Source organism: Miniopterus schreibersii (genome assembly GCF_964146895.1).
Source record: "Miniopterus schreibersii genome assembly, chromosome: 10".
In the NCBI taxonomy this organism is placed as follows: Eukaryota; Metazoa; Chordata; class Mammalia; order Chiroptera; family Miniopteridae; genus Miniopterus; species Miniopterus schreibersii.
In genome coordinates this window covers 48,029,978-48,042,342 of record NC_138110.1, presented here as the reverse complement: position 1 = coordinate 48,042,342, position 12,365 = coordinate 48,029,978, and the positions used below count along the sequence as shown (strand labels likewise).

The 12,365-nt window shown below is 36.6% G+C and overlaps 1 protein-coding gene and 1 pseudogene across 3 annotated transcripts in view; both read right to left on the bottom strand.

Annotated features, from left to right (window-relative positions):
* The window catches only part of CEP192 (centrosomal protein 192), an 80,859-nt gene that overhangs the window by 53,595 nt on the left and 14,899 nt on the right, over positions 1 to 12,365 (bottom strand). For both annotated transcript variants that reach the window (XM_081149013.1, XM_081149012.1), the window contains 7 exons: positions 11,484 to 11,632; positions 10,277 to 10,421; positions 9,448 to 9,581; positions 7,487 to 7,811; positions 4,177 to 4,320; positions 1,576 to 1,640; positions 813 to 1,022 (listed from right to left, as the gene is read on the bottom strand). In XM_081149013.1, the coding sequence (XP_081005139.1) occupies positions 813 to 1,022; positions 1,576 to 1,640; positions 4,177 to 4,320; positions 7,487 to 7,811; positions 9,448 to 9,581; positions 10,277 to 10,421; positions 11,484 to 11,632 (1,172 nt within the window). The remainder of the gene's footprint in view (positions 1 to 812; positions 1,023 to 1,575; positions 1,641 to 4,176; positions 4,321 to 7,486; positions 7,812 to 9,447; positions 9,582 to 10,276; positions 10,422 to 11,483; positions 11,633 to 12,365) is intronic.
* Positions 4,980 to 6,746, bottom strand: LOC308562791 (reticulocalbin-2-like; annotated as a pseudogene). Its single transcript has 4 exons — positions 6,585 to 6,746; positions 5,978 to 6,351; positions 5,511 to 5,543; positions 4,980 to 5,307 (listed from the first exon to the last, which is right to left on the bottom strand). The product of its transcript is annotated as a reticulocalbin-2-like (transcript).

Here is a 12,365-nt window from a genome sequence, read left to right as displayed (position 1 = left end):
ATTAAGGGTCTCCCTCCAGATCCTTCTCTCTCACGTAGGTCTAGATGTCACCCAGACTGCCACAGCTAAAGTAGCACCTCCTTACTCGTTCTTCACAGTTTATCACTAGTGTTTGCATTTTTAATTTTTTACGTGTATTACATCTTATTAAACCAAAACACTCTTATATTTCAAAATATGTTTTTAGACAACAGATTAAAAAAATGCATCTTTAAATTCTTTCCACCTACCAATGACATAACCATAGTAACTAACAGGTACTGATATTACTGCATGTTAGGTTTGGTGCTAAATACTTTATATGCAACATCACATTTAATTCTTACAAAACTCTATAAAATAGCATTCCATTTTAGAAATTGGAAAATTAAGGCAAAGTGGAGTTAAGTAAATTATTCCATGTCACAGAATTAATTAAAAAGCAGAGCTAGGACTGGGTCAGAGTCTGACTGACTATTAAATATAAGCTTTTGCCCAGCCAGTGTTGCTCAGTGGTTGAGCATCGACTCATGAACCAAGAAGTCCCGGTTCAATTCCAGGTCAGGGCACACGCCCAGGTTGCCAGCTCAATCCTCAGTAGGGGGCGTGCAGGAGGCAGCAGATTGATGTTTCCATCTCTCTATCCCTTTCCCTTCCTCTATCTCTAAAAAATCAATAAAAACATTTTTTAAAAATCTAAGCTTTTATCCACTATTCAAACATGTCCCTATTCTGTCTCTGCTTTAAACATATTATGCTCTAGGTACACCATCGTAACATTCAAAATATAACGGCTGGTCAATTTACCCACTTCCAGCGCATCTCATACTTACTCTTTTCACACTGTAACCACCACCAAGGCAACCAAGAGCTTCAGATCTTTGAGCAAAGAACTCTCCTAAAGATAGCCGTAAATAACTGGCATCATCTTTGTCCAAATCTGATGTGCTAAGTGATTTCCTCAACAAATTGTAATTAACTGAAGTTCCCCACGACGTATCCCCTAGTGCAACTGAAGTGTTCTGGGCATCTATGTTTTCTTCCTAGGAAGAAAGTTATTGTTTCATTTTATTTCCCCAGCAAGCCTTTCTGTTCTTCCCATATTAAAAAATAAAAAAACAGTTAAAAAAATTTAAACATTTAAAAATTTTAAAATTTGGACAAATTCAAGCTTAACCAGCTAACACAGGTAATGAAGTCCAGAAGAAAAGAACTTCATTTTTCATACTTGAGTTATAATATACAGTTTTAATATTTTAGTTAATCAAACACTGACTTTCATTAATACAAATCTTTAGAAAGGAGCATATTTTCAATAAAAACAAATAGTGTTACCTCATTTTAAAATTTGGTTAAAAACTGGAAATATCTTTGACTATTAAGGTGATTTTAAGCAAATTAAATATTTCTGTATGCCAGTTATTTTTCAATCAATAATTTAGAGTGTGAAGAAAAAAACAGAAATTGTCTAAATATGAGACAAGATATAATTCTATACTAACTATATATCTATTCAGATAGAAATAAAAATTTTGCTACATTTAAATTAATACAGGAAAAATTTTAAACTTTGGTTAATGCCAATAAAATACAAACCTGCATAAATTGGTGCTCTTTATTAAATTCTTCTTCATCTTGTGCAATCAATTCCAATGCGTCAGCTTAAAAAGAATAGGTGTGTAAAATTATATTAATGCCAATTAAATACTAGCATATAAAAAAAACTTAGCCAGTTAGAAAAATGAAATCTTAATTAAATAAAGATTAAAGAAATAAAGAAGTACGTGAAAACTTCTATCACATAACTGATGCATCTGCATTAAGTACACAGTCTATGGTTCTCAAACTTTTGGTAATAGACACCCTACTGTGATTGATTTCATCAGTTACTAATGCGCCCTAACTCACTAAAGGGGCTTTACAGTCTAAGCTTTTTGTTTTTAAAAGACTCACATTAACTTTAGCTTTAAAGATTTGGCACACCTGAGTTAAGGTACTTGCCCATGAACACCCTTGGTATTTCACCTGGAACCACTGGACTGACAAGCCATTCTCAAAACTCATCATGAAGATGTCTGCTGGGTTGCCCAACTACACATAACTGTCCGAGTTTTAGAAAGAAAAACTCCCACATCCTAGCAAACCCTACAGCCTGGGAAAACAGGGACAAGTGGTCACCCGGTATCTATCCTCAAAGTTCCTATGAGCACCCAAAAGGCCCCTTGAGCTTTCCTCCTGTTCCTACATGCCTGTTCCAGGGTAACCACTGCCCTTGCTTCTTACTTCACGGAACGGGGTATGTTTGAACTGTAAACAAATAGAATTATATAGTATATATTTTTAGTCAGCCTTATTTTATTCAACATATTTATGAAATTCATCCACGTTGCTACAAGTGGCTACACATCATTCATTCCTATGGCTACAGAGCATTCCAATGTATAAATAAACACAATCCACTCCATCATTAACGGCAATTTCAGAGTTTCTAGTGTAGAGTCAATTAATTAATACATACAGTGCCGCTATAAACATTTTAGTACGTCCTTTGGTGACTTTCTACACCCCATATACTAGGTATATACTGGGTTATAAAGTGTGAAGTTCATAAAGTTCATTCACAAGATACTGCCAAACAAGTTCGGAAATGATAGTATCAATTTACACTCCCACCAGCAACACCTAAGAATTCCATTATTAACTTAAGTGGCAAAGTCAATATTCACTGTCCAGTGTGTCTTTTCTAAATCAAGACATCACTGAGCAAGCTCTAACTGTAACTTAACCTACAATTTCTGACTCATATTTCCAACTACCAAATATTCCCAGCCCAAACCACAATCATCCAAAATTCTACAATTTCTTCTGATTTTCCCTATCTCAGTTAATAGTATTGGCATTTTCCCAAGTAACAGATCACAAACATCAATTCTTTCTTGCCTCTCTACTATCCACTGAAACTCAGCCATAAAATACTAAGGAATCTCCCATTAAACTGACCATTGCTGCCGGAAGACTTGCAAAGCAAGGTGGACAAGCAAATCTTCAATGGTTCTTATTGCTTACCAAACAAGCCTCAAATCTTTGGCAAGGGAGTCAAAGCTCTACACACTCTCTGGCCCCCCTGTACCTCTCCAGCTTCCTTTCTTCATCTCATACTGCCCTCCCCTTCCCATGTCTTGCCATAAATGCCAGCTACATTAAACTATTTACTATTTTGAAAACATGCTCATACTTTCTCATCTCATTCTCTTTCAATGGGCTTTCCATCCTTTTGGAATTTCTCATTCCCCCAAATATTTACTTGTTGAAGCTCTACCTCAAAAGCCACCTATATGAAATCCTTCTGCTACCCACTCAAGCAAAAGTTATTTCTCCTCTAAACTCCAAAGCATTTGGTTTGTGTTTCTTATAGTTGCAAACTGTTGTTTTGTATTCTTATCTTGTCCCTCTCAGCTGATGAACTGTTTCTTAAGGGCTGACAAATTGCCTTATCTCTGTACTTCCACATCGTCAGATGTTTACGAGTTCAGTACAAGAAGCAGTTAGAATAACTTCTTTCTCTGGCACCTTCTGAGCCCATTAAAAATAAGACTGTGCTTAACAGGCCACTGCACACTCTTCTCATGCCCAGTTTAGAGGTGTTCTCAGGGACCGGAGAGGCCTGAGCAACACGGCAGCATATCCACAGACTAAGACAAAATGCCACACATTCTATAGACCCACTCCAGTTTTCTTTTCACTGTGAGAGATTCTGCTAATCAACAAACCTAATTTATGTTCCTAATACGGTCCTTCTTTGAGATTTCATTTATCTTATCTTTTCTTCCATCATTTATACCACATTTCTTAGCTTTTACTCCAAAATGGACTGACTTTTGTAATTGCTCATTTATCAGAATAGTTCTTTTGTTAAAGACAGATTTTAAAAAGTGAGAAAGTAAAGCCTTCCAATTTTGCAATACTATAAAGGTTCTAAATTGAAGTAAGAGAGTGCTAGTCTAATTCACTGTCCTTTAAGGAAAAGGCTCAGCTCACTCTGCAATGATTAGCACTTATTCAAGCCTTTGTTCCTATAAAAACAAATCAAGAGCTAAGTATTGTATATTCCAGAAAGGATCTGATCTAACCAACCATCAGAACACCATCAGAAACAATGAAAATGGTACAATAAAGTGGCTATCAATATACACTTACAACCAGTTCTGAAGTCTTCATTCATCTCATCAGTTGGAGGCATATTTAAATCTTGTTCTTTATTAAAAGATGTGTAATAAGCAAGGTCAGTGACCCATCTACCTTCTTCATTTTGATAAACCACGCTCTGCGGTAGATCAGTTTCTAAAAAATAAAATTCCAAAAATATCCAATGACACATGCAAGAAGTAAAATGATATACTTTAAATAATTTAGTTGCCTTATTTTAGCTATCAGCAGTCCTAAAATCTGCCCAAAACTAGTCAGAAAAAGGAAAATCAATTTCCCCCAAAGAAAAGTATCTTTCTGGTGGTAGATAAGCCACAGAACTTCTCAACTTATATGTATGGGATAAGTCCTTTTATAGGTTCCTGTAAAGGTTTTAAAACAAAATGCAAAATCTAAAACCAATGTCCTCCAGTCAGTTCCCAAATTAATGTTACTTAAACAAACAAAAATTAACAGCTCGGTCACATACCCCTTTAATATTGTTCAGACATCCCTAAAATCTCCCTTTTTTTTAAAGTACGGAAATAGAACTCAAAATATTCCACAATATAGTACGAAACAGATGGAGTATTTAGGAAAGACTTTGTTGTCAGATGACACAATATTGTTTTATTTCTTCAATATGTTTGAAATGTTTGTTTTCCTAAAAGACCAAAATTATCATCTATATTAAGATACATCTGACTGTTGTAAGACTTCAGAGTGGAAAATAACCTCATCAATATTTTATTATAAACGTAACACTAGTAACAAATTATAGAAGGAGCCAGTACTCTACTCAGATATACCCAGGATTAAATCTCATCATGATAGAAATATTCATCATGAAGCTGTTGGCCATAATCTGTGGCTTCACTGGTAAGAAACAAGTCCTGGTTCTCCAGAATCTGCTTCAGGGAGCTTTCTGTCACTATTCACATCCATTTCATCAGTAAGATGAAGAGCTTCTTCTTGGGCAATGCCCTGATTATTGGGTACTACCCAAGATACAACTCTTGAGGATCAAGCCTACCATCATATCTTTGTCACAATCATTTAGGTATCTATCTTTCTCAACAAGTATCTACTCTGGATCTTCATTTACTAGATCCCGCCTGTAGACACCAAGATATTCTTCTGGCCCTGGCCAGGTAGTTCAGTTGGTTAGTGCATCGTCCAGGTATGCCAAGGTTGCGGGTTTGATCCCCATCAGGGCACATACAAGAATCAAGCAACCAATGAATGCATAAAAAAGTGGGACAATAAATCCATCTCTCTCTCTCTCTCTCTCCCTGCTCTAAAATCGACTGAAAATGTAAATTAAAAATTAAAAAATTCTTCCAAACTAGCAAATCCATCACCATTTTTGTCATGTTCTTCTAATGCAAGGGTGGTAGAACCTTTTTCCTGCCACGGGCCATTTGGATATTTGTAACATCATTCTCGGGCCATACAAAATTATTAACTTAAAATTTAGCTCTGAAAAAAGCTCCTAGCCCGGTCAGGTGTGGCTCCGCAGTTGAGCATCGATCTAGGATCCAGGAGATAGAAGTTCAATTCCCAGTCAGAGCACATGCCCCGGTTGCGGGCTCAATCCCCAGCAGGGGCGTGCAGGAGGCAGCCAATCAATGATGACTCTCATCACTGATGTTTCTCTCTCTCTCTCCCCCTCTATCTGAAATCAATAAAGATACATTAAAAAAAGAAAGAAAGAAAAAAGCTCCTAGATTTATTAAATTTCAAGTCCCGCCTGTGGTTGCCTTGGCAAGGCCAGACCAAATTATTATGGCCTGAGGGCCAGACATTCCCCAACCCTGTTTTAAAGCCTCTTGAATGGCAAATTCCATCATATAATCAACTTCTTCAAGAAACTCAAAAGCAATAAATTCTTCAAGATTCAAACCATCCTGGTTAACTTTTCCAAATCGCTTCTTGTCCTTTAAATGTAGCTGCCTAAAAGTCTCCTTTTCTGCATCAAGAGCTGCTGTCTCATCAAAGTCAATCACATGATCATACACCTGAACGTTGTGTTCATCCCGTGACAGACTACCATCACTGTTTTTAATATATTATCGTATCAGCAAACTGTTGTTTCGCTTCTTGCCTAGCTTAATGTTTAAAAGACAACTGAATCCATGAATTGAGGTCACTTTCAGTGAGAAAGCTATCTGAGTCCAAGTCAATTTTCTTTTTAAAAATACGGTTTTTTATAGAATTCAGAAAGAGGAAGGGAGAGGGAGAGAGACAGAAACATCAATGATGACAGAGAGTCATCAATCGGCTCCCTCCTCCTCGCCCCCTAACGGGGATCAAGCCCACAACCTGGGCATGTGCCCTGATCAGGAATTGAACCGTGACCTCTGTGTTCATGGGTCAACACTCAACCACTGAACACCAGCTGGGCCAAGTCAATTTTCTTTCTTTATGACTGACTTCAGTCTTCTGTGTTGCTCTTTCAGGGTGACTTTAACATATTTGTCAACTTCTTCCTGGTCGCCCAGCAGTGCCTCGGTCAGAGTCCGTGCAGTCCTTGCCCTAAGTGTCCCTAGCACACAGCATCCCTGGGCCTCAGGCCCAGTCATACTGTGCTAGCAGCCACAGGCACAGGGCAGGGGTCGGGGGCAACAGGAAGTGCTGAGCAGCACACGGCTCAGGTGGGGGAACGCAGCGCTGAACCATTCCTCAAGTCCCATGAACTCCCGGCTGAACAGTTTACATTATCCCAATTTTGTTGGCAACATCTATAGTAGGGAGCCAGTCAAACATGTACGTGCCATCTTCTCTCCATCAGGCCTCATCAGGGTGTTGACTTTGGCTACATCAATAACACAAAACTTCTTCACAGCCTGTTTGATCTAGTGCTTGTTGGCCTTGACATCCAAAATGAACATAAGTGTATTGTTGTCTTCTGTTTTCTTCATGGCTGACTTGGTAGTCAGGGGAACTTGATGATGGCATAGTGGTCAAGCTTATTTCTCCTAGGGGCACTCTGCCGAATATATTTGGGTTGCCTTCCCAGCACAGTGTCTTGGGATACCCAAAGATAGGTGACATGCGGATCTTCATTTTTTTGTGTGGCTGTGGATGCCTTTCAGGACTGCTTTTTTTGCCTCCAAAGCCTCAGCTTTGGGAGGGGCAGAGGATTCCTTCTTCACTTTGAGGCGCCACCTTCGTTTTACATACACCATTTTTAAATTCATAAAACGCTTAAATATTTTAATATAAAAGATTAGGAAAACCCCACTTCGAAATATATTCTATTCAAAATGTATATACATTTTATATATTCTTTACTTAAAAAAAAAAGAAAAAGTCCACTTACGGTCTTTACTGTTTTCAATGGACTCATAACACGTTCGCCTTTCACTAGTTGGTGACTGGAGAATATCAGTGGAATTAATTCTATTGTTACTAATGGGCTTCAGGGACGCGATGTTCATATTTTTCTGAATGGATACTTTAGAAATCTCAGTGTCTGAATCTGATGCCAAATGCTTATTTTGATGAGGAGACCCTGCCTCCAGCTTTAAAGGGTTCATCAAGTCAAAATCACCTTTACTGACATTTGTGTCATGAAAATAAACAGGGTTACGTTCCACATTAGCAGCACTGATAGTCTTCACCAGAACTTCTTCTCTTGTGCTTTCCTTTAAAAAGCAATAAAAGAGCAACTATAAGTTTTTTCATAACTCATTCCAAAATTTTAAGGGGAAAAATTATGTAGTTGACATAAAATGTTTATTATATAAAAGAACAGAGTATAGAGTATTCACTATATTCTAGATTATGTAAGACCCAATGTTAAGCAATTTACAAAAACCAAAATTTATAACATGATCATGGCAAACATACATCAATAGGTTAAGGTACCAAAAGTGGGTCCAACATATTCATTACATGTACAGAATGTTAGAAATGTCAATTTAACATTTATCATTACCACTAAAAGTCTCTATAGGTCAGATATAGGATGAACATATAATAATTATTGCCCTAGCCAGTTTGGCTCAGTGGTTAGAGTGTCGGCCCGCGAACTGAACAAAAAGCTGGGGTAGCAATACTTATATCAGACAACACAGACTTTAAAACAAAGGCTATAACAAGAGACAAAGAAGGACCCAGCAACTCCACTTCTGGATATTTATTTTTTAAAATATGTTTTTACTGCACGGCCGGGCGTGGCTCAGCGGCTGAGCATCGAACTAGGATCCAGGCATAGGGGTTTGATTCCTGGTCAGGGCACATGCCCAGGTTGTGGGCTCAATCAATGACTCTCTCATCATTGATGTTTCTATCTCTCTCTCCCTCTCCTTTCCTCTCTCTGAAATCAATAAAGATATATTTTTAAAAATATATATATATGTTTTTTACTGATTTGTGAGAGAGAGGAAGGAAGAAAGAGAAAGAAGCATCAATGTAAGAGAGAAACATCAATTGGTTGCCTCTTGTACTTGCTCCGACGGGATCAAACCCACAACCTGGGTATGTGCCCTGACTGGGAATTGAACCAGCAACCTTTCATTGCATGGGTAGACTCTCAATAAGCAGAGCCACACTGGCCAGGGCCACTTCTGAGTATTTATCAAAAGAAACCTAAAACATTAATTTGAAAAGACATATGCATCCATATGTTCACTGCAGCATTATTTACAATAGCCAAGATATGGAAGCAACCTAAGTGGCCATCAACTGACAAATGGGTGAAGAAGTGGTACATATATACAATGGAGTAATACTCTGCCATAAAAAGGAATGAAATCTTACCATTTGTGACATTAATGGACCTAGAGGATATTGTGTTGAGTGAATTAAATCAAACACAGAAAAACAAATACCATATGATTTCACTTATATGTGGAATCTAAAGAACAAAATTAATGAACAAACAAAACAGAAACAAACTCATAGATACAGAGAACATTTTGAGAAGTTGCCAGAGTGGAGGAGGGTTGGGAGCTGGGTAAAAAAGGTAAAGGGATTAAGAAGCATAAATTTGTAGTTACAAAATAGTCACGGGGATGTAAAGTAAAGCACAGGGAATATAGCAATAATACTGTAAGAAGTAAATATGGTGCTAGATGGGTACTAGATTTACTGGGATGATCACTCATAAGTTGTAAGTTATATAACTAATCAGTGGATTGTACACCTGAAACTAATATAATATTGTGTGTCAACTATAACTGAAAAACACAAAATTATTTTAAAATAAATTAATAAAAGTGTTATCATATAAAGGACTTTGTTTTCACAGAAAATTTAAAGAAAATGCAAATAACTTACTCTGTCACAATGTAGAAGAGTACCATTCGAACTTTCTGCCCTTTCTTTCTCTTTTTCAATTCTCAAAGTATTAGAGGAAAGTGGTAACACACCATCTACATATCTTCTACTATTTCCATTATCTGTAGAATTACCTAAAATACATGAGAAAAATAATGAAGGAATGTCAAAGTTTCAGTAATCTAATATAATAATTGTTTTGGCTGTTCAAATTATCTTAAGAAACCTAATATTCAGCATTCATATGACAAATATAGCAATTTGCATAAGACAGAAAATAATCAACAGCATGAGGCAACAGTAAATGTGCCAAACTGCTACCACACAGAGAATTCATTTCTAATTCTCAAGCATCTGAACAGAGCACAATCATTTGCAATCTACAACCAAGAAATATAGACTACAGTGTTTCCAATACCAATATACTCACACATTATTAAAAGCTCAGGCATTACCAATACACTCAGGCATTATTAAAAGCTCTTTTGAGCATGCACGTCTTTCCCTTCCCCCTCTTCTTCCCAGGCGAGTTACCTTTGCCCTTCTCTCCCCTAAACTCAAAGAGCCCTTCTTCTGCCTCTATAACTTGTTTCCTGAGTCTATGCACACAGCCCAGCTGCCACATTTCTACTACCTCTGTCACTTTTAAATAAACTTTCCCTTATAATTTGAAAAATAAAAAAAAGCTCTTTTGAAAATTTTCAGGCTTTCAAGATTTGAGAGGATACAAGGGTTAATAAATGTTAAATCATACCAAATAAATGATTTTTTTTGCAAAAATGCAAAGTCAAACAAAATTTAAAAACAAAGAAATCTTATCAATACTTACTGGTCCCAGGGAGACAAACAACATGGCCTTCCTCACACTCTTTGTGGGTTGTTTCAGAATATCCTGAAGAGTGTGAGCCATGGGAAATCTGACAGCTGTTATTTTCTGACTGAGATTTACAGTTTGAACTACCATTTTCATTTGCCTGTTGGAAAAATATCTTGGCTTTATGAATTTTTAAAAATAAAAACAAACATTTTGAGGGGTAAAATATGGGGAGCAGAGAATCACTTCTTTATAGAAGGATGCCACGTAGTTATTGTAGAAGGAACTAGACAAATCACCACTGTAAAATGTAAAAATTGTTTCTGGGAGGCCTCAGCAATGATACTAAATCCAGTTCATAAAAGGTTTTTCAGCAATCAGAATGTTCACATGACCTCAATATATCATTCCACAGATAAATTGCTGATAAGAACGGGGCAGGAGATACCTGGCTGACACATTTACCAAGATAATCAGACACAGAATCACCAATAATGGGGCAGACTTACATGTCTCCTGAGTAATGAAATGAGACATACACAACATCACCCACATTTAATCATTTGTTTCATGAGAAAAATGTTAAATCTGAATTCTTGCCAAATGTTTATTGGAATCAGAAGGGGGGAAATGAGGTCATTTTTACAAAATGACATGTCTAAATTTTACAAAATAGTTTAATGACATGAAAGAAGCACTCCAGACTCAAAGAACAGAGAGGCATGACAACCAAATGCAAGTGTAATCCTTGATTAAATCTGGATAAAAAACAATAAAGGTAAAGGACATTTTGAAGACAAATGGGTAAATCTGAATATAAAATGTCTATTAATTTAAATCACTGTGTTAGATAATTTAGGTAACAGAATTAAAATTATGGAGATAAATGCTGAAGTATGAGGGTCAAATGTCATAATATCTGCAACTTACTTTCAAATGACTCAGGAATAAAGTACTTATGGAGGAACAAAGAAAATCCAACAGTGGCAAAATATTAACAACTGGATAACCTGGATGTGGGGTATACATATGTTCACTGTAATTTTTCTGTACATGATGGAAAGGTAAGAGGAAGCAGAAAAGGTGTTTCTCATCAGTTTATATCAGGGAAAAATAGAGTTCAAAGAAAACCAAAAGCTTAAGTTTTAGGTTAATATCCAATGAGACCAGTAATAATTTTCTAATGTTGAATTTCTGAAAAACTGTAACAATTGGAACATACCGGACTGAGATCACCTATAGGTAACCTAAAATCTTTTTCTGGAGGTTTCTGTCCTTCTAGGTCTTCATATATCATTCCTGGAATTGCCAGCTGCTCAAAATAAGCCTCCAAATGATCATCATAAAACTCTTCATCATCAATATCATCATCTATTAATAAATGGAAGAGAAATAGAACAGGCTTTAAAGTAGTGATTGAACTGTAATTTATTCAGAAAGATTGATAAGACATATGGATCAATGGTCTATATGATTGTATTTTAACATTTGACATGAAAAAATTATCATTTCTGTCTATAAATCATTATGAGCATTCCAATATAACTAAATATTTAACTTTCTTTGATAGGATAGTACAGAACTAAATCCTGACATAAACCATAAGTTAGAGTATAATAAATGTGGCATTAAAGATCAGTTGGGAAAACGGCAGATAATTTAGAAAATGGAGTAGCAAATGGGTGGCAGATACATAGCCCGGCCAGCGTGGTTCAGCAATTGAGCATCAACCTATGATCTAGGAGTTCACAGTTCGATTTCCAGTCCGGGCACATGCCTGGGTTGCAGGCTGGATCCCCAGTAGGGGATGTGCAGGAGGCAGCTGATTAATGACTCATCAGTGATGTTTCTATCTTTCTCTCCTTCTCCCTTCCTCTCTCTGAAATCAATTTTTTTTTTTTTTAAAGGGATAAATAAGCCCATCATAAAAGTAAAAATAAATTCTAGATGAATTAATAGTTAAGTGTAAAATGAAACCTCAAACAATATGTGATCTTGAGAAAGGCGGAATTAAGGAAAAATAATATAACAAAGTTGAACCCTAATAGGCATGATTAAAAATACAGTGGTACCTCGGTTTTTAAACGTCTCCGTTGACAAACAT